We start from the raw sequence: 26,670 nt of genomic DNA, 5'->3' as shown, positions 1-26,670 counted from the left end.
AGCTGTTGGCCCATCATACTATGTATAGGGGAGCTGTTGGCCCATCATACTATATATAGGGGAGCTGTTGGCCCATCATACTATGTATAGGGGAGCTGTTGGCCCATCATACTATGTATAGGGGAGCTCCAGCCGGCAACAATAGTCCTTATGTTCATCCAGAAGATGGATACCTCTACCGTAGAACATGTATCTAGCTCCAGCCGGCAATAATAATCCTTATGTTTCTCCAGAAGATGGATATCACTACCGCAAAACATGTATCTAGCTCCAGCTGGAAATAATAGTCCTTATGTTCCTCCAGAAGATGGCTATGTCTACCATAGAACATGTATCTAGCTCCAGCCCACAACAATAGTTCTTATGCCCCTCCATAAGACGATATCACTACCATAGAGCATGTATGTTGCTCCAGCCGGCAACACTACTGCTTAAGATAATTCCTCAATCCAGACAATGGATATCATAACAGTAGCTTTGTGTATCCAGCTCCAAACTCTATAGTCCATCCGTGGGCATAAGGACCTGGCTGTAACAACAGATCCTCTCCCCTCCATGTCACAGCACTAATTACTAACCAAACATCTGTCTGAGGTGATCACATCCCACCCCTTTAATCATTTGCTTCATGTAACTCCAAGGCTATGTGCGCACAGTGTGTTTTTCGCGGCGTTTTTGCGCGTTTTTCGGGTGCGTTTTTGGCCTCAAAACTGCAGGACTTTGCTTCCCCAGCAAAGTCTATGAGTTTTCATTTTTGCTGTCCGCACACATCTGTTTTTTTTACCTGCGTTTTTGAGTTAAAAAAAAAAATGGACATGTCAGTTCTTTCCTGCGTTTTTCTGCGTTTTCCCCCCATGCAATGCATTGGAAAAACGCAGCAACACGCAGAGATCAAAAACGCAGCAAAACGCAGCCAAAATCACCAAATCACGTTTTTTCGACGCAGGTGCGTTTTTGTGCGTTTTTAGCGGCCAAAAACGCAGCGTCAAAAAGACGCAGTGTGCGAACCTAGCCCAAGTATGATGGAGGGCAGGCTTCAGACAGTCTGCGGAATTGTGCATCAGGGACGTCCCCTGCAGAGGCGAGCAATAGACACACAACCCCCCACCAGCTGCAAGACAATGAATCCTACTGCAGGCCTGACTACATTAGAATTAATGTATACCAACTAGAATACACACATTTACAACCCCTTCCCCCTTCAAATTGTGTACGTTAAACCGAGTACGCAGTCTTTAATAAAATACAACAATATGATTGACAAAACCGACGCTCCGTGCTATAAAAAATCATAAATGCCTTAGAACTGTGAGCTCTGTGTTACATCCATTTGTCCAAAAGTCTTTAGTCTGCAGCCAGCTCCTCACAAGGGGGAGATTTGGTACATATTGAGGAACAGAGAAGCATGGTGGATCTTTAAACATGACACAAGAGTACCTAAGAGGTTAAATATGGAAAAAAAAACATATAATGCTGCACTATTGATCTACCATAGCCATACTCTAAAATATTTTTTTTTAAAAAGTATACTTTGAAAATATAATCATTTACTCCACCTGTACTGGTTCTTTTCTTCTCTCCCTGTTCTTTTTTTCTATTCTATTTATTTTATGTCACTATATATGTGTGTCAAACTCAACAATAAGTTGTATATTATGCTTTCATTCCATGACATGCACTCCTTTGTCTGCATTTAAAATACAGCAGAATTGAACAAATATACAACCAAATTAAATAGGTAGAGTTATCACATGCACTGTTCATTACTGTTTACATCTTGCTGTTCAAAACAAGAATAATGGACGTACAATCATATAGATTAATCAATATGGATATGGATTAGGCAAATACATATGGAGATTATTCCAATGTATATGTATGCCAACCCTACATACCTGGTTGCTATACATAATTTGATTGTGAATGAGCTGGCATTACATGGCCCATGATTTACTGAAGTACATACAGTGCCTACAAGTAGTATTCAACCCCCTGCAGATTTAGCAGGTTTGATAAGATGCAAATAAGTTAGAGCCTGCAAACTTCAAACAAGAGCAGGATTTATTAACAGATGCATAAATCTTACAAACCAACAAGTTATGTTGCTCAGTTAAATTTTAATACATTTTTAACATAAAAGTGTGGGTCAATTATTATTCAACCCCTAGGTTTAATATTTTGTGGAATAACCCTTGTTTGCAATTACAGCTAACAATCGTCTTTTATAAGACCTGATCAGGCCGGCACAGGTCTCTGGAGTTATCTTGGCCCACTCCTCCATGCAGATCTTCTCCAAGTTATCTAGGTTCTTTGGGTGTCTCATGTGGACTTTAATCTTGAGCTCCTTCCACAAGTTTTCAATTGGGTTAAGGTCAGGAGACTGACTAGGCCACTGCAACACCTTGCTTTTTTCCCTCTTGAACCAGGCCTTGGTTTTCTTGGCTGTGTGCTTTGGGTCATTGTCTTGTTGGAAGATGAAATGACGACCCATCTTAAGATCCTTGATGGAGGAGCGGAGGTTCTTGGCCAAAATCTCCAGGTAGGCCGTGCTATCCATCTTCCCATGGATGCGGACCAGATGGCCAGGCCCCTAAGCTGAGAAACAGCCCCACAGCATGATGCTGCCACCACCATGCTTGACTGTAGGGATGGTATTCTTGGGGTCGTATGCAGTGCCATCCAGTCTCCAAACGTCACGTGTGTGGTTGGCACCAAAGATCTCGATCTTGGTCTCATCAGACCAGAGAACCTTGAACCAGTCTGTCTCAGAGTCCTCCAAGTGATCATGAGCAAACTGTAGACGAGCCTTGACATGACGCTTTAAAAGTAAAGGTACCTTACGGGCTCGTCTGGAACGGAGACCATTGCGGTGGAGTACGTTACTTATGGTATTGACTGAAACCAATGTCCCCACTGCCATGAGATCTTCCCGGAGCTCCTTCCTTGTTGTCCTTGGGTTAGCCTTGACTCTTCGGACAAGCCTGGCCTCGGCACGTTTGGAAACTTTCAAAGGCTGTCAAGGAGGTGGAAGGCTAACAGTAGTTCCATAAGCCTTCCACTTCCGGATGATGCTCCCAACAGTGGAGACAGGTAGGCCCAACTCCTTGGAAAGGGTTTTGTACCCCTTGCCAGCCTTGTGACCCTCCACGATCTTGTCTCTGATGGCCTTGGAATGGTCCTTTGTCTTTCCCATGTTGACGAAGTATGAGTGCTGTTCACAAGTTTGGGGAGGGTCTTAATTAGTCAGAAAAGGGTGGAAAAAGAGATAATTAATCCAAACATGTGAAGCTCATTGTTCTTTGTGCCTGAAATACTTCTTAATACTTTAGGGGAACCAAACAGAATTCTTGTGGTTTGAGGGGTTGAATAATAAATGACCCTCTGAATAAACTTTTCACAATTTAAAAAAAAAAAAATAAAAAAAAGAAATAACATTCTTTTTTTCTGCAGTGCATTTCACACTTCCAGGCTGATCTACAGTCCAAATGTCACAATGCCAAGTTAATTCCGAATGTGTAAACCTGCTAAATCTGCAGGGGGTTGAATACTACTTGTAGGCACTGTATGTTTGTACATTGATGTAAATAAGTAAAGGATCAGCACTCTAAATCACTTTCTTCTATAATTTCCTTTATTCCTGTCACGGGTGACAGTCATTTGGTTTCTGTCAATAGAAGGTCACAGCGTTTGACTGCATAAAATGCTCCCTGACTTTCTATTGTTCCTGTTGTAGTTAGTAGCTTTGCTGCCGGATTTTCATCTCTCCATTTTGGACCTGTCAAGGGAGAAATTTGGGTAAGACTGCTAATGGAGTCTTTGTTCAGGGCAAATCCAAAAGACGGGTTCAAATTAGCTATCTGCGCAGATATAATAAACTAGAAGGTGGCCCGATTCTACGCATCGGGTATTCTAGAATTTACGTATTGTGTAGTTCATGTATGATTTTTGTTATATATATATATATATATATATATATAGATGTTGTTGTGTGTAGTTACCAAGTGTTTGTGTAGGGCGCTGTACATGTTCTGGGTGTTGTCTGGGTGTGACGGGGGTGAGAGCGGTGTTGTATGTGTGTTGCGTGTGTTGCGTTGTTTGTGGAGCGCTGTGTGTCTGTAGCGTTGTGTGTGTGTGTGTTGCGCGGTTTGTGTGGGTGTGGTGTGTTTTGGGGGGAGGTATGTTTTGTGCAATGTGTGTGTTGTGCGGTATATGCGTATATTTGTGTGTGCCGCGGTGTTTGTGTGTGCAGTGTTGTCTGTGTGTGTGGGTGTCTGTGTAGGGCAGTTGTTTGTGGTTCCCTGTGTGTGTGTGTGGTGTGTTGTGCAGTGCGCGCGCGTGTGTGTGTGTGTGTGTGTGTTGGGGGGAGGTGTGCACTTCCCATCGTGCTCCATCCACCATGCAGCGCACTCCCCATCATGCTCCATCCCCCATGCAGCGCACTCCCCATCGTGCTCCATCCCCTATGCTGCGCACCCCCCATCGTGCTCCATCTCCCATGCTGCGCACTCCCAAACGTGCTCCATCCGCCATGCTGCGCACTCCCAAACGTGCTCCATCCACCATGCTGCGCACTCCCAAACGTGCTCCATCCGCCATGCTGCGCACTCCCAAACGTGCTCCATCCGCCATACTCCGCACTCCCCATCGTGCTCCATCCCCCATGCAGCGCACTCCCGATCATGCTCCATCCCCTATGCTGCGCACCCCCCCATCGTGCTCCATCTCCCATGCTGTGCACTCCTAAACGTGCTCCATCCGCCATGCTGCGCACTCCCAAACGTGCTCCATCCGCCATGCTGCGCACTCCCAAACGTGGTCCATCCGCCATGCTGCGCACTCCCAAACGTGCTCCATCCGCCATACTCCGCACTCCCCATCGTGCTGCATCCCCCATGCTGCACACTCCCAAACGTGCTCCATCCGCCATGCTGCGCACTCCCAAACGTGCTCCATCCGCCATGCTGCGCACTCCCAAACGTGCTACATCCGCCATGCTGCGCACTCCCAAACGTGGTCCATCCGCCATGCTGCGCACTCCCAAACGTGCTCCATCCGCCATGCTGCGCACTCCCAAACATGCTCCATCCGCCATGCTGCGCACTCCCAAACGTGCTCCATCCACCATGTTGCGCACTCCCAAACGTGGGCCATCCGCCATGCTGCGCACTCCCAAACGTGCTCCATCTGCCATGCTGCGCACTCCCAAACGTGCTCCATCCGCCATGCTACGCATTCCCAAATGTGCTCCATCCGCCATGCTGCGCACTCCCAAACGTGCTCCATCCGCCATGCTGCGCACTCCCAAACGTGGTCCATCCGCCATGCTGCGCACTCCCAAACGTGCTCCATCTGCCATGCTGCGCACTCCCAAACGTGCTCCATCCGCCATGCTGCGCACTCCCAAACGTGCTCCATCCGCCATGCTGCGCACTCCCAAACGTGCTCCATCCCCCATGCTGCGCACCCCCCATCGTGCTCCATCCCCCATGCTGCACCAGCATCAGCCTCTCTACCCGCAGCATCAGCCTCTCTGCCCGCAGCATCAGCCTCTCTCCTCCCAGCATCAGCCTCTCTACCCGCAGCATCAGCCTCTCTCCTCCCAGCATCAGCCTCTCTCCTCCCAGCATCAGCCTCTCTGTCTCCAGCATCAGCCTCTCTGTCCCCAGCATCAGCCTCTCTCATCCCAGCATCAGCCTCTCTCCTCCCAGCATCAGCCTTTTCTGTCCCCAGCATCAGCCTCTCTCCTCCCTAGCATCAGCCTTTTCTGTCCCTAGCATCAGCCTCTCTCCTCCCAGCATCAGCCTCTCTCTCCCAGCATCAGCCTCTCTCTTCCCAGCCTACCCCAGCCTCAGCCTCCCCCAGCATCAGCCTCTCTCCTCCCAGCATCAGCCTCTCTCCTCCCAGCATCAGCCTCTCTCCTCCCAGCATCAGCCTTTTCTGTCCCCAGCATCAGCCTCTCTCCTCCCAGCTTACCCCAGCCTCAGCCTCCCCCAGCATCAGCCTCCCCCAGCATCAGCCTCTCTCCTCCCAGCATCAGCTTCTCTCTTCCCAGCATCAGCCTCTCTCCTCCCAGCCTACCCCAGCCTCAGCCTCCCCCAGCATCAGCCTCTCTCCTCCCAGCATCAGCCTCTCTCCTCCCAGCATCAGCCTCTCTCCTCCCAGCCTACCCCAGCCTCAGCCTCCCCCAGCATCAGCCTCTCTCCTCCCAGCATCAGCCTTTTCGGTCTCCAACATCAGCCTCTCTCCTCCCAGCCTACCCCAGCCTCAGCCTCCCCCAGCATCAGCCTCTCTTCTCTCAGCCTCCCCATCCCAGCCTTCCCCAGGAGCAGCCTCTCTCCTCCCAGCCTCCTCCAGCACGCCGTGCTCCTCTGCCGACACTCACAGATCCGATCGCATACACTCACACACACACACACACCCGATCGCATACACGCACACACACGATCGCATACACTCACGCACACACACATTGACGATATTGCACATAAGCACTCACACTCACAACATCCGGAGATACCACATGCTTCTGGCCATGTGATCCTCCGGCAGGTCCTGGAAGCTCACAGCACAGTATCGCCGCCGAGAAGCAAGCGATATCCCAGGATGTTGTTGTGAGTGTGTGGATGCGATGTGTGTGTGAGGTGTGTGTGAGAGTGGTCTGATGTGTGTGTGTGTGCTGTTATGTGCGTGCGTGTGTGTATGTTCCGCTGCTGCAGGACCTTGATGCGCTGGTAACTATGCTACCATGGTTACCAGCGTATCTCGTCCCCCGCTCGCACGGGAGCCCACACCAGCATACGCCGGCCAGCCCCAGCAATGCGAGGGTATGTGTCGGCTGGTTTGGCGGCGTACGCTGATGTGGGCTCCCGGGGGTACAGTACTCACCTGGGAGTCGTGGCTCCGTGACCGTGTCAGTTCGGGGAATGCATGGGGGTGCGGGGCCAGAGCTAGCGTGCATTGCGTGAGGGCGGCGGGGCGTGGCAGAGTTGCCAATGCCTGCAGGGTGCCGGGGCGAGAGGCCAATCTGTGGAGGGGCGGAGCCTGGGCGAGCGGCCGGCCAATCCGTGTGGGGGCGCAGCCTGGGCGAGAGGCCAATCCGTGCGGGGGGCGGGGCCATGGCGAGCCCAGCGGCCAATCAGCTTTGTGTCACCGTAAGGACACAATTTTGGAGCAAGACAGACAGACAGACAGATAGACAGATAGACAGACAGACAGACAGACAGAATAAGGCAATTATATATATATAGATAACTCAGAAGCAATGACCACAGACAACGTGTTCACTCTTTTGAGTCAGTGTTGGCGTCTGGCTCATGTAATGAATAGCTCAAATATTAATATTACATTTCAACCTGCAAACATGTACAAAAGTATCAAAATCTGTCTTTTCTTCATCGAAGCCATATAGGGAGGTTCAGGGAGTTTAGGGAGGAACAGAGAAACACACATTTCATCCCACAGATAACACATTCCTCCTTTGTGTGAAACCACTGATAAGACGTTCACTTATCATTATGAAAGCCTTTACTGTTCTTTGTTCATTTTGGCTTCATTATCTTTGGTTAACCCTTTCTTGAACATAAAGATTAGAATCATATTATGGCGTCTGTGTGTCATATAGACACACAGATAATTATGCAACTACATCTATACTTTGATTATTTACATACACAGATAATCTTATTACATTTGAACAAACAATCTATAGCCCAGGCTACCTCCACAGACCCAGCAGGAGCTCTCCTTCCACCCAGCTGCTGATTATCAGCATTCTCTTGGTGCTCAAATACTCCCATCTTCTCCGGACTTGTGCTGCTGATATTATTCATTTCATTCTAGCTCTGGTTGCAAGCAGGTGGCTTGCTCTCATCTGTAGTATTGTTGCAGAAGCTTTGGTGAACTTCTGCCTGAGTCATTTGTGGATAAGTGCCATATTGTGTCCAAAAGGGTACAAACCTCCGCGGATAGGCAGTAGAGTAAAATGGAAAGTATAGGGATTATCTTTTCCACCTTTCATCCCCTCCTAGTACTAACAGTACAATTTCTAATTCACTTTTTTGTATTCATCGGTGGTGTTGGTTCTATTTCTTTTTGTCCTTCAGAAATTGGTTTAGGACAGACTCTGGTCTTTTAGTACGGCCCCTTTCATACGTCCCTGTTACTGGTACATGTGACGTCCATTTCCACATATACCGAAGACAGAGACACACATAGACCCATTAAATTCAATGTTTTAGAGCATACGTCCCTGTTTTGTCATGGATCATTTGTCCGTGTAGAGCAGGGGTCTCAAACACGCGGCCTGCGGGCCGCATGCGGCCCCTGAGGCTGTTTGTTGCGGCCCGCAGACCCCGTGACAAATCGCGGCTCTATGCTGAGGGTCGGCGCCGGCAGGAACTTTACTGCATTTGAATCCATCTGCGGTGCCGCGCAAGGAGCTGTCAGTTCTATCCCAGTTGCTGCTGCTGTCTGCCAATCAGATGCAAGGAGGTGACGTCATACAGCGACGTCACTTCCTTGCATCTGATTGGCAGGCAGCAGCCATTGGTCCAGACACAGCTCCTCTGCGCTGCACCGCAAATGGATTCAAATGCAGTGAAGTTCCTGCCGGCGCCGACCTTCAGCACAGAGCCGCGATCATCACGGGCCGCGACAAGCAGGTAAGGTACGTGCTCAAGTTCAGGACCCGCTGCGTGCTGGACACAGCGCGTCCTGATCGGCGGGGCCGCAAGTCTACTCCTTAGGAGACCGCAGCTGCCCGTGCCTGCGATCAGGGGTTGGGGCCGCTGCGGTCTCCTCGCTGTGCTCTGCCTAGGGAGGACGCTTCAGACGCCGCAGCATAAATTCACATGCTGCGGCCTCTGGAAGCCACACCGCAGTTCCGTTTTCACTGCGGGCCGTACACGCACAGTGGGCATGGGATTTTTAGAAATCCCATGCCCACTGTGCTTTTACCATACATAGCAGGGTTTTGGACGCAGCTGAAGCATGCTGCATCCAAAACTCTGCAAGTACTGATCGTGGGCACACAGGGAACGGAGGAAAGGTGAGGAGAATTTTTTGTTTGTTTGCGTATTACTAAAGGATGGGCAGAATACTACAGGGATGGCCACAATACTACAAGGGTGGGCAGAATACTACAGGGATGGCCACAATACTACAAGGGTGGGCAGAATACTACAGGGATGGCCACAATACTACAGGGATGGGCAGAATACTACAGGAATGGGCAGAATACTACAGGGATGGCCACAATACTACAGGGATGGCCACAATACTACAGGGATGGCCACAATACTACAAGGATGGGCAGAATATTACAGGGATGGCCACAATACTACAAGGGTGGGAAGAATACTACAGGGATGGCCACAATACGACAGGGATGGGCAGAATACTACAGGGATGGCCACAATACTATAGGGATGGGCAGAATACTACAGGGATGGGCAGAATACTACAGGGATGGCCACAATACTACAGGGATGGCCACAATACTACAGGGATGGCCACAATACTACAGGGATGGGCAGAATACTACAAGGATGGCCACAATACTACAGGGATGGCCACAATACTACAAGGATGGGCAGAATATTACAGGGATGGCCACAATACTACAGGGATGGCCACAATACTACAGGGATGGGCAGAATACTACAGGGATGGGCAGAATACTACAGGGATGGGCAGAATACTACAGGGATGGGCAAAATACTACAAGGATGGGCAGAATACTACAGGGATGGCCACAATACTACAGGGATGGCCACAATACTACAGGGATGGGCTGAATACTACAGGGATGGGCTGAATACTACAGGGATGGCCACAATACTACGGAATTGGCAGAATACTACAGAGCACAATACTACAAGGATGAGCACAATACTACAAGGATTGGAACAATATTACTGGGCACAATACTACAGGGCACAAGGATGGGCACTATACTACTGGGCACAATACCACAAGGATGAGCACCTTACTACAGGGCACACGGATGGGCACATTACTACAAGATTTTGGCTAAGATTACTATATGATGCTGCTAATTGTAAAACAATTACAAGAAGGTGATAAAATGTAAAAAAAAAAAAAAAATCCTAAAGCATGACTTTTTTTATTTACATTAAAAATGCTTTTCTGTATATAAACTTAACAAAAAAAGTGCACGTTTGTTATAATAAACAAGTGAAAAATGTTTACAAAAGTGATCCAAGATGTATAGAAAAAAACCCATGGATTCATTAAAAATGTTCACTTTGTCCTGCAAATAATGCGACCCCCCTCATTTTTTTTTTCTATATGCGGCCCATACACCCAGCTGAGTTTGAGACCCCTGGTGTAGAGCATACGTGTGTCCATGTGCTTTACATGGCGACATGTTTGATTTCTACTGGCAGCATGGGTGTCACATGGACTGCTCACTGATGGGATCCATGTGACATCAGTGTGATACGTACCAGAGAAAACGTGTCACATAAAAATAAAGAATTTTTTTACTTACCTGTCTCCTGTGCTGCTGTTGCTTCCTTTTCCTGCTCATTATACCTCATGAATATTCAATGCACTGACTGCGGACCTGGAAGCAAGTATGACAGGTAAGTATATGTAGCACCCCAGGGGGTCAGGGGGAAAAAATACTCTCCACCGGGCCGGTGAGGATCAGGGGAATGTCACGGCTGGCCCTGCCCGGTTTCGTGACCCCGAGGTGTACATGGAGGGAGAAGGTGGAAAAAGGGTGATGGAGGATGGTGGAGGTTGATTTTGTGACGCCACCTTTGGATGCGGCCAGGGAATTAGCCGCTGCTGCTGTCGCTGTCCTCCAGGTCGGATGGTCTTAGCAGCTAAGGTGTTTCTGCTCACCACAGGTGGAGCAGGCCCTGGGGAGGATGATGAGGAGAGTAGTTATGGCGGGCGCCAAGGCGTATTACAGGCGGACACAGTGTCTGCGGGTTCCAGGTGTTTTACTCACAGTTTTTGCCGCTCGCAAGCACCGGTCACCAGCTGTGATGGGCTACGTCGAACCCAGATCCTTTAGAGGTTGGAGCCGGTGAATTGGATGGTGGGACCTGCCTCCAGAGCTTGGTGTGGATATCCGTGGCTTGAAGCTCTTTGGGAACCCTGGGTCTTCTTACGTGTGTCTACTTCCTGCCCGTATGCAGGTGCCGCGGGTCCGATGTGGGGCCTGCCTTGGAACACAACCCCGGATCCTATATGGCACTGTGCTCTGGGAACTGTGGGGGCCGGAGGGACATGCAATCCCCCAAGCCTGCAGATTTTGGTAGATGACCTGTAGTACAATCCACCCTAGGATTCTGCACCCTGTCAGCACCGGTCGCGAGGGAGCAATGAAGATCTCCCCTCGGTGACCAGTTTCACTCCTGTGTCCCACCAGAGCCACCGGTGAAACACGACAGCTCCCTCCCTCTCCTGCTGGAGAACTGTCTAACTGTTGTGTTGGCTCCTACTTTCCCCTGGTGGTTGCTCTTTCCGTCCCAGGTCCCGCCACTAGAGGATTGGGGATCCCAAGTGTGGTGGTATCCTAAAGACCCAACGTTGGCAACTCCGTTTGACCCAAACCTAGCCCTGTCCACAGTAAAAGAAGAGCAACACTATTTGTGTGTGTATGAGTTGTGAAAGTAAAACTGGCACTGACCTCTTCTGGACTCGGGTTGAGCACTGCATCTTAAGTGGTGGTGACTGAAGCCTCAGGGGCGCCACATATACACGTTCATGCTATCCGGATGTCACACAGAGAACATACACACAGGGACACATTTACTCACCTACATCACGGTCCGTGCAAAACGTTCATTTTTTGCATGGAAGTGTCAAGGGGCCTATATTGAATAAAAGTATAATTTTAAATAGAGTAATTTCTGTGAGCTCATTATAGTTTTATCACATTGTATTATTTTTCTACGGTGATTTCAGATATTTTTGTTACACAGGTGAAAACTTTATTGGGTGTTTAAAAATAAAAAAAAGACATTGGGCTACTGGAATTCCCCTTTAGAGTTGATATATAAAGAAAAATAAGACAAAAGACTTATTGTTCTTTTGTTATATCACTTAAGAACCCAATGTATTTACTATTTACTTTGACTAAAACTTGAGTGTTCAGCAGAATTCCCAGTAAAGAGTCGCTCAGTGCAAGACTCAATGGAAACATTGTCGCCTCGTGATTTCAGACTGGACAGAGCTCGTCTGAGCTGAACTTTTCCCTTTTTTTTCCAGTAGCTTAATAATGAATGTTGTTGGTCTGGTTTTCCGTCAACCATGCAGCTATAAACCATGCCAGCTATATTTATTCCTGTAGAATGCATATGACTCCTTCCCGAATAAATAGCAACTATGGGAAACTCCCTGAATGTATACATTAAATAAATCCAAAAGTGTTAAAGGGTCATATCTGAAAAGAGCATATTCACCCCCCTGCTCTGCTCCCACCTATGCCCTTAGCCAACCAAACTGAAAAGCATTGATTCACCCTCCCTTCTTCTTGCTTGCGCCCATCCTGTTGCCCTCGCAGTTTTAATGAATCTATTCACCCTCCTTTTATTTAATTCAGCAAATGAACAATTCACCGATAGACCTCATAATTTTTTGGCTGCAGAAAAAGCCTGATTCCGTCCAATAGGGACCATCAACGTCATGATATGTTATAAGAGCTGCCCTATAAATTGCTGAGCCTTATCATCCGGCTGCGATATCACAGAGCAGAGCTGCAATCAACATTCAGGTATGCGTGCATGCGTTCTTCATACTTAGTTTATGCAATATCACTTTAGACAATAGAGCGTTGGTGGTGGATACATTCTATTGTTTCCCATCAGAGGTGAGAAGGAAGGAGAAACAAGCAACAGATACAAAACCGCAAAAATGTTCTAAAGTTCAACAAATATTTTTAATTTTTTAATTTCTATTAGTTTTATTGCAATTTTCTGAAGGCATGACTTTAACTTCTATCAGTAAACAAAATATTACGGTAATTTGGAATCACATCATAAAAATGGTAATTAGATTAAATTAAAGTGAAGACCAGTCATATACTGGGCTTCTGAAATGTTTATGCCTTGTAATTGATATGTACAGCAAGTTTGGTCCTACTGAAGTTGAGGACAGGATAGCTGGGGAGGGGTTGTGTTTCTAATCTTTCCACGTGCTTGTATGTATGAGGGGATCTCTGTCCGTATGGCCAGATGGAAGAATGTTGTCATGATCCTTATTGGTGGTGCTCTGCTCTCCTGCAGTGCCAATGCCTTGTTTTTGTGTTATGCTCCAGCGGACAGGTTGTTACCGACCTCAGGCCTTGTGTTGGTTTTGGGAGGGGCCTGTTTACTGGAGCCTCATTATGGTTGACTGTTCTGCTTTATTTAGGAGCAACTCCACCCGAAACGCCGCCAGTGATAGTTCTTGTATTGCAGTTGTGTCTCTGGTTCCCGTAAGGGACTGTCCTGATCTTGTCCCCGCTACCCCTAACCTAAGTACCCTTGTTCGAACGTTCCCCTAACTCTGACTAGACTCCCAGGCTTCCTTGACCTCTGGCTCGTACCCTGACTTCGGCCCGACTATCTCCCCATGTACGTGATGTGACCTCCCAGCTTCAGACCTCCGGCTCATATCCTCCCCTCGGCCCCGCTCTCTCCCCGTGTACCTGACGTGACCTCCTGGCTTCCAGACCTCCGGCTCATACCCTGACCTCAGCCCCGCTATCTCCCCGTGTACCTGACGTGACCTCCTGGCTTGCAGACCTCTGGCTCATACTCTGACGTCGGCCCCGCTATCCCCCTGCGTACCTGACGTGATTTCCTAGCTCCTGACCTTTTGGTAAATTCGATTACTCCTCCACTAGTGTTTCTAGTGACACCTAGTGTTAGAGCATCTCACTACTCCTCCATTAGTGTGTCTTGCGACACTGAGTGTTGGGACATCACAGATCTGTCCTCAACAGCTGCTCTTCATGGGTGAAGTGGAACACAGTCTGATAATTAATAATGCTTTTTACATTGAATTCCCCATTAAATTTGTGAGGCCAAACAGTGCCTATTTAACTTTTAGAGGTTGCATTTTCTATAAATCCTGATAACTTATCCAGAACCAAAAATAACATTTGTACAGTGAGTAGTTCTCTTCCTAGGTCTTTTTTTCCAGGGCAAAAAAACCCCACTTGCTCAGTTAATTTCTATAAGAGTTTCAAAACAAACTTCAGCAGTATCCTGAACGCCCATAGAATTGAATGGAGAGGCGGCACTCCGCTCACTGGCAATTGGAAGCGAGAAAGAAGGGGAGATCGGGAACCTATGTACTGTACATGAGACATATAGCTGTCTTTCATTAGACAATGATTATCAGCAGATTTATCAGGTAGAATAAGAGGAAATTATGGAAAATTTTGGTGAAAAATGTATGTCTATTCATTGTAGGGATAACTACAACTTCCCTATTGGCAGACAGGTAAAAATGTGCAATATTTATTAAGAGGCATGTACAGACACCGATCACTCCAGCTGCCTTCTAAAATGGCATAAAAACAGTCTGTTGTTGATTTCTATGATCCTGAGGAAGGGGACTTGATCCCCGAAACGCGTCGACCTGTAAAATGAAATACTAATATTAATCAACGCTCTTTCGCACTGGTGGTAGCGTGGCAATACATCCATTCTCTTCTCCAGTATCTATAAGGCTTACTAATCAGAAGAGGCATGGGGATTTCCAGCTGATAAGAGGAGGTTCACTCAACCATGAGCTACTGATGTGGTCAGTGAACCAGAGCCCTGTGAACTTCCCTCTTTATGATGTCATTCCTGGCATGTGTTCTGATGGTCAACAAGAGGGGTGATGCCCAAATGACGTTGCAGTTGGATTACTAATCAAAAGAGGCATCATCGATTCCAGCATAGAGGAGGTTCACACGCCTATGGTACTGCAGCTACAGACTACTGATATGGCTGGTGGACCAGAGCTCTGTGAACTTGCTTCTATATGATGTCATTCCTGGCACTTGTTCTGAATGTCCACAAAAGGGTGATGCCATCATGACATTGCACCAGGCATACTAATCAGAAGAGGCATCGGGGTTTCTAGCAGAGAAGAGGAGGTTCACACAACTGTGGTCTTGCGGGCGCGGCCATAGACTACTGATGTGGCCAATGGACCAGAGCCCTGCAAACTTCCTCCTATATGTCATCGTTCCTGGCACGTGTTCTGATGGTCCACATGCGGGGAGATGAACAGATGACGTTGCACTTGGATTACTAATCAGAAGAGGCATCGTCGATTCCAGCAGAGAGGAGGAGGTTCACACGGCTGTGGTCCTGTGGCCATAGACTACTGATCTGGCCAATGGATGAGAGCCCTGTGACCTTCCTTCTATATGATTTCAACATTCCTGGCACATGTTCTAATGGTCCACAAGAGGTGTGATGCCCACATGATGTTGCACTAGGGTTACTAATCAGAAATAGCATTGGAGATTCCAGGAGATATGAGGTTCACAAGGCTATGGACCACTGATATGGCCGGTGGACTAGGAGCATGGGAACTTCGTTTTATATGCTGTCATCCCTGGCACGTGTTCTGATTGTCCACATGAGGGTGATGCCCACATGACGTTGCTCCAGCCTTACCTATCAGAAGAGGCATCGGGGATTCCAGGAGGTGCACCATGGTCCTGCAAATCCTTCTGTACACCTTACTACAACGCAACTTAAAGTAGGTTGTGCTTTAGCACTTGGCAAATATACTCCTTCCCATAGAATTCAACGAGCCAGAAGCTAAAATCCCCTATGCAATAAGGCTATGTTCCCAGAATGAGTTTTAGTTTTTTTTAAATTGCAGAATTTCTGTACCATTTCTGCATTTTGTATTGCGTTTTTGTATGCGTTTTTTTTTTACATTTTTTTTATTGTGTTTTCGACACTGCAGTTTTTGTCTCTGATGTGTCATGCTTTTAAATAAAGCTTCTTTGTTTTTGAAACAACCTGATATTTGGCTCTGACATCCTTAGTTGCAGATTATATGTATATTTTTTATGCGTATGCACCTTGGAAACGCACTTAAAAAGGCATTTGTATTTTTTACCTGCAAAATTTTCGCATTTAATACAAGTCTATGGGAAAAACACAGGCGAGTCTACACAGCGTAAAAAAGGACAGCGGGCATATTTCTTAAATCCCATCCACTTTACCGAAACTGTAAAGGGCACTTTACACGCTGCGATATCGCTAGCGAGCGTACCCACCCCTGTCGGTTGTGCGTCACGGGCAAATCGCTGCCTGTGGCGCACAACATCGCTTACACCCGTCACACAGACTAACCTTCCCTGCGACGTCGCTTGGCCGGCGAACCGCCTCCTTTCTAAGGGGGCGGTTTGTGCGGCGTCACAGTGACGTCACATGGCAGCCGAGATAAGCGGCCGTAACATGCCGCCCACCTCCTTCCTTCCTCATTGCCGGTGGACGCAGGTAAGGAGATGTTCGTCGTTCCTGCGGTGGCACACATAGCGATGTGTGTTGCCGCAGGAACGACGAACAACCAGCGGCATGCACCACCAATGATATTATGAAAACGAGCGATGTGTCAACGATCAACGATTTTTGACGTTTTTGCGATCGTTGATCGTCGCTCCTTGGTGTCACACGCTGCGATTTCGCTAACGGCGCCGGATGTGCGTCACAAACACCGTGACCCCGACGATATATCGTTAGCGATGTCGCAGCATGTAAAGCACCCTTAAGACCTTTTTTCTCCCCAAAAAGATATCAATTACTTATCACTTGTCTGTTTGTGAAATTTGCACAATTTATCCTTGTATTATCTAGAATATCCGACTCATCTGGACAAGTCTCCTATCCACCATGGATCCTCTTCTGCTTGTCTACAGTTTGTCATTTTGTCTTCTTTGGCCTGTAAAGAGTGATGTTCTGATTCAAGGACCACAAAACTCTCAGGTAAGTTTCATCTTTTTTGATCTCAATGTGGGAATAAGATTACATAGAGATGAGTGGACCCATAGAAGTTCGGTTCGGTGGGTTCAGCCGGACTTTAGATAAAGTTCAGTTTGGGACCCGGACTTGACCTGAACAATAATGGAAGTCACTAATTGGGCAGTTCTGGTCTTCGCCCACATACAGCCAGCCATATATAGATCACTTCCGGGGCAATTTTGTCACGGTTGCCTCTCTGCATTATAAAACTAGTGACAGATTCAAGACTTGAGAGTCATTTCTATTCTTGCCTCTCAATATTAAACATGTAGGGTTAATGTCAGTATTCCTTGCCAGCAAGTAGACTCATTACCATGTTTCCGGTTTGGGACCACTCCCAGTCCCTATATATACTCTCTGCTACTAGCAGAGCGTGCCGATTATTCTCTTTGTCATCTGGATGCTGGTCCTGGAGGTGGAAGGAGCTGTTGTAACCATCTGTTGAAGTTGCTGGTATGGCTGAAGTCTTCGTGCTGACTGCAGCAGTCTGTTGTGGAGTTTTCCCCTTCTTGTCTTCCTTTCCCGGTGTGTTGTTCTAGTGCAGCGGTGGGGCTAGCATACTTCACCTGCCCACTCCCTAGCTAGGACTATTGTAGGGTCTTTTCAGGGCTTCAGGTTCCTGCTCGGCGATAGGTGACAAACCTGTACAGGGACTGGCTAGGAATACAGGGTACAGTATCAGGAAAGTGAGGAGGTGCTCATCTTCCCTCTCACTAGTCCTGGGGCCCTCTTTTGTTAAAGTGTCCCCTATATACCCCTTTGTTTGTTATTATTATTATTATTATTATTTATTATTATAGCGCCATTTATTCCATGGCGCTTTACAAGTGAAAGAGGGTATACGTACAACAATCATTAACAGTACAAGACAGACTGGTATAGGAGGAGAGAGGACCCTGCCCGCGAGGGCTCACAGTCTACAGGGAATGGGTGATGGTACAATAGGTGAGGACAGAGCTGGTTGCGCAGTGGTCTACTGGGCTGAGGGCTATTGTAGGTTGTAGGCTTGTTGGAAGAGGTGGGTCTTGAGGTTCCTCTTGAAGCTTTTGTTGTGGTGTTATCCCTATTTTTGGGGGTTTGGCTCATACCACACCCTCCCCAAGCCCGCATCATGACAGGGTGGGCAGGGTTTTTCCTATTTTTTTTTCCGTTCATACTACATCCGATCGCGCCATTGTTTCCCCTATACTAGCTGATCAAACACTGTAAGTGACTCTCACTGGGCTGAGCACCAAGTGTACCTGAGCACAGTGATGCTTCCCTGAGTGGTTTACATACGTAAAGCACCCAAATTAAAAAGTCTGTGTTTGGTAAGAACACCGAACCTTGGGTTCACTCATCTCCAATAATTTAGTAATATTCTCCTTCATCAGGACCAAAAAACACATGACATCATCAATGTGATTTTCCATCCTGATGAAGGAGAATGAATGTCTGAAATCCAGTAACTTAATAAAATACTGCTTATGACATTTGAATACATTTTTAACCCCGTCTTTTCCAAGTTCACGAGTTAGTCAACTAATAAAGATAGTAATATGTATTAAAATGTGCCCAAATATAAATGTCTATTCACTTGCCAATGTGACATCACGTGTGCAGAGACAGAATTGCAAGCTCGGTGGTGCCATCCATCTAGCCGGCAGGTGTGGCTGTCAGATTAAGCAAGAGAGTATCATGGGTGAACCCATAAGAGCTTTTCTTCCTATCACTCCAGTTTCACTTACCTAGTTTCTGCTGATCTTGAGAGCTCTTAGCGCCTTCTTGAAGGGCTTACCTGAAATTCACTCCCTCAGCATTTATCATAGAATACATGGGAAATAGAGGAGTCCAGGACGCAGAAGGAGGTCTGCGATGTCCTTATCAGTAGGTCAATATTTCAAATACAGTATATTGCAAAAGTAAGTACACCCCTCACATTTTTGTAAGTATATAATTATATTGTTTCATGGGACAACACTCAAGTTCTGACCCTGTGATACAATTTACAGTGTCAGTGTGCAGCTTGTATAACAGTGGAAATTTGGTGTCCTCTACATCACTCAGCACACAGCCATTAATGTCTAAACCGCTGGCACCAAAAGTGAGTACACCCTTAATTAAAAATGACCAAATTGCACCCAATTAGCCATTTTCCCTCCCTGGTGTCATGTGACTCATTAGTGTTACAAGGTCTCAGGTGTGAATGGGGAGCAGGTGTGTTACATTTGGGGTCATCGCTAACACACTCTCTCATACTGGTCACTGGAAGCTCAACATGGCTCCTCATGGCAAAGAATTCTCTGAGGATCTGAAAAAAAGAATTGTTGCTCTCATAAAGATGGCCGAGGCTATAAGAAGATTGTCAACACCCTGAAACTGAGCTGCAGCACAGTGGCCAAGACCATAAGTGGTTTAACAAGACAGGATCCACTCAGAACAGGCCTCACCATGGTCAACCAATGAAGTTACATGCACGTGCTCAGCGTCATATCTAGAGGTCATCTTTTCAAAATAGATATATGAGCACTGCCAGCATTGCTGCAAAGGTTACAGGTGTGGGGGGGTTCGCCTGTAAGTGCTCAGACCATACACTGCTCCCTGTATCAAATTGGTCTGCATGGCTGTCATCCCAGAAGAAAGCCTCTTCTAAAGATTATGCACAAGAAAGGCCGCAAATAGTTTGCTGAAGGTGAGCAGACTAAGGACATGGATTACTGGATCCATGTCTTGTGGTATGATGAGACAAAGATAAATTAATTTGGTACAGATGGTGTCAAGCATGTGTGGCGGCAACCAGGTGAGGAGGATAAAGGCAAGTGTGTCCTGCCTACAGTCAGGCATGGTGGTGAGAGGGTCATGGTTTGGGGCTGCATGAGTGCTGCTGGCTGTGGGAGCTACAGTTCATTGAGAAAACCAAAAATGCCAACATGTACTGTGACATACTGAAGCAGAGCATGATCCCCTCCCTTCATAAACTGGGCCGCAGGGCAGTATTCCAATATGGTAACAACCCCAAACACATCTCCAGGGCGACCACTGCCTTGGTAATGAAAATGAGAGTAATTGCACTGGACTGGCCAAGCGTCTCCAGACGTAAACCCTATAGAGCATCTGTGGGGCCTCCTCAAACGGAAGCTGGAGCAGCCCAAAGTCTCTAACATCCACCAGCTCTGTAATGTCCTCATGGAGGATGGAAGAGGATCCAACGGCTCCTGTGAAGCTCTAGTGAATTCCATACCCAAGAGAGTTAAGGTAGTGTTTGAAAATAATAGTGGCCACACAAAATATTGACACTTTGAGCACAATTTGGCCGTTTTCACTTAGTGATGTACTCATTTTTCTTGCCAGCAGTTTAGACATTAATGGCTGTGCGTTGGGTTATTTAGAGGGCACCAAATTTACACTGTTATACAACTGCACACTGACACTGTACATTGTATCACAGGGTCAGATCTTCAGCGTTGTCCCATGAAAAAATCTAATAAAATAGTTACAAAAATGTGAGGGGTGTACTTATTTTTGTGGTAGTTGGTGACAGATCCATTTAATTAGTGGTGGTCACATGGACAGAACCCTGATGAGTGAGGCTCAATTCCAAAACATCTTATGGGTTCCAATTATAATTTGTTATACCTCTGTGTCTAAAGGCTGCTTTACATGGTACGACCGATTGTGCGATTTCACAATCGATCGTACCCACCCCCGTCCTTTTTGCGTCACGGGCAAATCGCTGCCCGTGGCGCACAAAGTCGGTAACCCCCCGTCACACATACTTACCTCTCGTGCGACCACGCTGAGGGCGGCGAACGTCCACTTCCTGGAGTGGGAGGGACGTTCGGCGTCACAGCGACGTCACACGGCCGCCGGCCAATAGAAGCGGAGGGGCGGAGATGAGCAGAATGTAAACATCCCGCCCACCTCCTTCCTTCCACATAGAGTCGGTGGCTGACGCGGGAGGCAGGTACGCGATGTTCATCGCTCCCGTGGTGTCACACGGAGCGACGTGTGATGCCACGGGAACGATGAACAACCGGCGCCCGATTTCAGAACCGATATTATGGAACCTAGCGAGCAGTACACGGTTCACGATTTGTGAGCGATACTGCGTCGCTAGGAGGTGTCACACAGGCCGGCATCGCCAGCAATGCCGGATGTGCGTCACAAAAACCATGACCCCGACGATCTTTCGCACGATAGATTGTCTGGTGTAAAGCAGCCTTAAGTCTAACTTTTTGGGGCAAATATAGAAATACAAAGATGGAAATACACTTAAAATACAATAAATATGATGAACACAGTACAAGCATTTATGTTCAAGTAATAAAACTGCTTGTCCTCCTATTATAGTAACATCATTATTCTCTATTGTGCAGCCGGTGAATGATATAGAAATCTACAGCATAGACATCAGCAGTCTGGTGACATCTCGCTTTGCCCATAATGTCATCACAAGCAAAGCTGTTAACCATGCCAACGTATCTAAAGAAGCCATCTTTGATGTGGATCTGCCGAAAACCGCTTTTATAACGAATTTCACCATGTAAGTATTACTTTGTCTTAACTACAAAAGTTGGGTCTTACAAGAAAGAATATTATAGTTTACCATTTGTTTTATGAAGTGATTCCCAAATCAGAAAATATAGGGTAAGACCACATGGAATATTTGACCGTGCATCATGTTCTAGAGCAAAAAAATTGCATTATCACGAGTAATTGAAGTATGTTGTGCTGACTTTAGGAGCTGCAACTTACTGGTAGCAGCATGACCACATTTATTTTCTTTATGTTGCAATACTGAAAGCTTCTGTCTCGAATATGTCACGGCCTGATGTGATCTCTGGAGAATCTGGGATCAGAAGGTCACAGCGTATTTTTGATCGCAGATCCGCTTTATTGCCCGCTCGGTGTTAACCCGGAATTGGAGAGTATCTAATTCCATCTGATACTGAAGAGGTAAAGGTTCCTTTCTACCCTGCAGTGATCTAAAAAGTAGTTGTAACCAGCTGCAGAATGTCACGCTCACTGGTGGAGGCACTAAGAGAGATTGGTTAAAGATCTACAAAGTGCAATTAGCAAATAACCCACAAGAGGGCAATAATGTAGTCAGCAAGCCGGGTCTGCAACAGGAAGTCTTGTCATTAGTACAGGAGTAAACAAATCATAGTCAGTTTATTGCTAAGGGTCAAATCCGGGATGTCACGCAAACAGCAGAAAGGAGAGACGGAGTCGAGGTCGGGAATGAGCATACAGGTTAGAGGCCAGAGAGTCAAAGTAATGTACAGGGGTGGAGGATACACAGGTTGGGAATGGGGTCAGACAGATAAGATTGGGACAACAACTACAGACAAAGGAGGAGTCAAGAAACGAGGGACGGATGAACAGAGGAGGGCGCGGGTCAGAACAAGGTAGCAGGGAGGCAGGAAAGATCAGGTTAACTCACAGGAGCCAGGCACGCAAGCTGCAAAGCAGAAACTATTACTGGTGCTGTTCTGGAGGAGCAGCACCAGGATATAGTGGCCTGTCCTCTGGAACGAGGCAGAATGGAATTAATTCCTCCCATGACCTTTAACCCTGAGAGAAGATACCAGCAATGGTTCAGCGGTGGCTGAGCCAGGCATGGATCATGATACACTCACTCCCTTCCGCTCCTCACTCCTCACTATGCCGGCTATAGCTCATACCTATGCTGTCCATGTTGAAGGAGGTCGTCGTTGCCTACCTGTGGTGTTGTTTCTGTTGCAGCTGCAAAGTTTCCTGCTAAAGAAATCAAGGAGAGCTTTCTGTTGTGTCTTCCCCACCCGTTTGTCTTACCTTACTCGTGTTCTCCTATTGCAGTGGCGAGACTAGCATGTTGTTGGCCTTCACTAGTCAGGGTGAGGTTAGGGCCAGCAAGGGCCTAGGCACATGATCGGCGATGGGAGAAGGATCCGTATAGGGACATTAGGGAGTGCAAGGATAAGCTTTAGGTGAGTGTTAGAAGGTAACCCCGCTCCTCTCTCTCTAGCGCCAGGGCCCACTGTTGTATTGCTTCCCTGGTTTTCCTTCTGTGTTGCGGCCTCTTGCCGGGAATCCTCTCATACCTTGTGTTCATCGTGACAGCTTCGGCGAAAGTTGCCATTTAGCCCTAATCTAATAGTAGCCAAATAGCCATTCAGCTTGTCATTATAAAGGAATAGAGGAAAATTTGCTAAAATTGAAGAAAAATGCATTAGAATTCCATCGCAAATTGCACCAAAAAAGCAAACAATTTCTTTTGCATGTTGAAAGAAAAGAGATTGGCCATAAAAATGTCCAAGGGGTATTACGTACATGTCAGCGTTCCAAGGCAGTCTAGGAGATTCCCCCCAAAAATGAGTAAACCTCCCTGATGAGTCAGCAAATCTTTTGGGTTCCTCTGAAAATTTTTAGAATTCATCAAATTGTGAAGGGTTTTTTTTTTTATACACTAGCACCTCAGGGATACCTGGAAGTAGGAATGGGGCGTGAAGAATGGGTGACGAGTCCGAGAAGCTGAGTGAGTGCACATGGCCTATAACAGGGCATTGTCAAGGCCTGGAGCCCCCATTTTAGTGTAATTCCATCAGTTCAGGGCTTTTGATGATGTATTTAGCAATAAAAACTTAAAAAAGGACAGTTAAGAGGTAAAATAATAAAATAGACATTCACAGTACGTTCACGTAAAACTTATCCATAAACAAGTGTCCAACATATAGAAACTTAGAGGCTTATTCATCAAGATGGGCATACGCCACTTAAGGGGTATCCCCATCTCCAAGATTCTATCCCAATAGGTAGTAGGTATTATAATAATAATCATAATAATATTAGCAAATACCTCCAATTAGAAATGTAGTATAGCTCTTCTGATTCACTATGTGTCTTACCTCATGTGCAGGGCATTGCAGGACCTTAGGTATCTATGGTTCTGACCACTTTTATAGTTAGTTAGATAGTTAGTTAGTTGCTAGTGGTCATAGCCATGGATAGGTAAGGTCCTGCAATGCCCTGCACATGAGATAAGTGACATAATAAGTCAGAACTATACTACCTACATGATTAATTGAAGGTATTTGCTAATATTATTATTATTTTTATTATTATTTATTCTGATTCACGGGTATGGGGAACATTATAGTGCCTAAGGCCCCTTTCACATTGCGTTTTACCTTCCGCTCACAGGTCCCGTCGGAGCATCCGTCCGGACCGCCCCTCCCCCACTCTGCAAAGCGTGCTCCGGACGCATGCGCCCGACAGCGTGTGCTCTGTTTTGTGCCATTTTGTGCATATATACGTTTCTGCAGACGGACACCCGAACGTAGGTGGTCTACGTTCGGGTGTCCGTCTGCAGAAACGTATATGTGCACAAAATGGCACAAAACAGAGCACACGCTAACGCAGTGCGCTCCATAGCAGTGAATGGCCCTGTCGGGCGCATGCGTCCGGAGCACGCTTTGCAGAGTGGGGAGGGGCGGTCCGGACGGATGCCCCGACGGGACCTGTGGACATAGAGAAAAACGCAATGTGAAAGGAGCCTTAACAGACTGCTCTTTCTGGGCCCTTCGTATTGACCTGTACCAGGGCCGCCACCAGGGGGGGGGACAAACAGGACTCTAGTCCGGGGCCCCAACAGAAGGGGTCCCTTCATGCTTCATTTATTGGCTTACAAACCAGGGTGGAGACAGAGCAGGGATGGAGGCGGAGCTGGGGTGGAGTCTAAAGGGGGCCCCAAAATTATGCCAGTCAGGGGCCCTGAAATTCCTAGTGGCAGCCCTGCCTGTACTCATATTCATACCGGCTCCTCAGATAGCTTAACTTAAGGTGGCTTTACATGCTACAAGATCGCTAAAGCGATCTCGTTGGGGTCACGGAATTTGTGACGCACATCCGGCCGCTTTAGCAATGTCGTTGTGTGTGACACCTATGAGCGATTTTGAATCGTCGCAAAAAGGTTCAAAATCGCTCATCGGTGACATGCCCCCCTATTCTCGATTATCATTGCTGCTGCAGGTACGATGTTGTTTGTTGTTCCTGCAGCACCACACATCGCTATGTAAAGCCGCTGGAACGACAAACATCTCCTTACCTGTGTCCACCGGAAAAGGAGGAAGGAAGGAGGTGGGTGGGATGTTCCGGTCGCTCACCTCCGCCCCTCCTTTTCTATTGGGCGGCGGTTCAGTGACGCTGCTATGACGCTGAACGAACCGCCGCCTTAGAAAGGAGGCGGTTTGCCGGTCACAGCGACGTCGCAGAGCAGGTAAGTGCGTGTGACGCTGCCGCAGCGATAATGTTCGCTACAGCAGCGATCACCACATATCGGCCGTACGATGGGGGCGGGTGCTATCACGCTCGACGTCGCGGCGTGTCAAGCCTGCTTTAGCCACAATCTCATGTAAGAAGACTCCAGGAAAAGAGGGATGAGCTTAAATTCTTGTAATGAAAGATGAAAGTAGCAGGTGTCGCGGGCGGAGGAGGGGACGCTGCGCTCTCCCACTGCTCGGGTCCGGCTGCCGCTGCTGCTGCGGCCTCTGCTGCTCGGTGGCTCGAGCGATGGGCCGAATCCCAGGGACTCGAGTGGCGCTCCTCGCCCGTGAGTGAAAAGGGGTTTGGTTTTGGGGATTTATTGTCCGTGACGCCACCCACGGTTGTGGTGATTGTGTGGACACCACCGCTGCTCTGTATGGGGATCCCGGGAGCGGTGACAGGGAGCAGCTTTGTTGTTATTTCTCCCCTCCGTGGGTAGGGGGTTGGTTGTCCCGGGGCCCGGTGATGGGGTAGGGGTGGATGGCAGGCCGGGTGCGGGGCCTGGAGAGGTGCAGGGTCACGGGGGCAGCGCTGTGCTGTACGGCACGGTGGTACTCACTCAGCCTGAGATGTTGACACAGTTCTCGGTAAAACACACGGCTGGAAAGACGGTTCCCACGGACGGCTGCTGTTGCTCTTCCCCGGTAGTTAACGGTGACTGTCTCTTTCCCTGCACCTTGTGTGATGTTGGTAGCGATGAGTTCCCACCGGTTACCCGCTCCCCGGCTTGGATATGGGCCGGAGGAGCCCCTCTTTGCCCGCAGGCGCTGGCCCTGAGAAACTGGTGCCTTGGCGGTGGCGGTGTCTCTCTCATACGGTTGGACGGTTGCCTTCAATCGGGACTTAGTTGTTTGGAGACCCGGAGGTCCCCTTCACTGACGGATTTGGCAAATTCACGGTGACTCCTAGCCTTGCCGGGATCCGAAAGGCCCCTGCCAATGGTGCTGGCTTCTCTTCGTATACCGGTCCGGTACCGCCGGGCCACCACCCGTCCACGGTCCTTTCGACAACCTCCGATCAGCCTCTCCTGCAGACGGTCACCGCCGTCTGCTAACCTTGCTGTCTCAGTCCGAGGCACACACCCGGACCAACTTCAGGCTTTCCAAACTGTCACTTTCTCCTTCGCTTCAACTCCTCTCACTTGCTCCTCTACCACTTCACTCTAAGGCCTTGTGTGCACTAGGCGTTTTTACTGCGTTTTTAGCGGCGTTTTTTACCGCGTTTTTGTGCTGAAAATGCAGTGACATTGCTTCCCCAGCAATGTCTATGGGTTTTCAGAAGTGCTGTCCTCACACAGCTTTTTTTGTAGCTGCGTTTTTGTGGTGACCACAAAAATGCAGCATGTCAATTATTTCTGCGTTTTTCACTGCGTTTTTCACCCATTGAGTTCAAT

At 47.7% G+C, this 26,670-nt stretch overlaps 1 protein-coding gene across 2 annotated transcripts in view; it reads left to right on the top strand.

The window, feature by feature from the left end:
• Window positions 1-12,561: 12,561 nt before the first annotated feature.
• LOC142249819 (inter-alpha-trypsin inhibitor heavy chain H3-like) overlaps window positions 12,562-26,670 on the top strand; it is a 104,140-nt gene continuing 90,031 nt past the window's right edge. Inside the window, exons 1-3 of one of the 2 annotated variants that reach the window (XM_075321728.1) lie at window positions 12,562-12,748; window positions 16,830-16,958; window positions 21,350-21,516. In XM_075321728.1, the coding sequence (XP_075177843.1) occupies window positions 16,866-16,958; window positions 21,350-21,516 (260 nt within the window). In that variant the 5' untranslated portion in view covers window positions 12,562-12,748; window positions 16,830-16,865. The remainder of the gene's footprint in view (window positions 12,749-16,829; window positions 16,959-21,349; window positions 21,517-26,670) is intronic. The other variant, XM_075321727.1, reaches the window with a different exon arrangement.

The sequence above is a fragment of the Anomaloglossus baeobatrachus genome, chromosome 8 (genome assembly GCF_048569485.1).
Source record: "Anomaloglossus baeobatrachus isolate aAnoBae1 chromosome 8, aAnoBae1.hap1, whole genome shotgun sequence".
In the NCBI taxonomy this organism is placed as follows: Eukaryota; Metazoa; Chordata; class Amphibia; order Anura; family Aromobatidae; genus Anomaloglossus; species Anomaloglossus baeobatrachus.
Note: the sequence above shows the minus strand (reverse complement) of the source record. Positions and strands in the feature narration are given on the sequence as shown.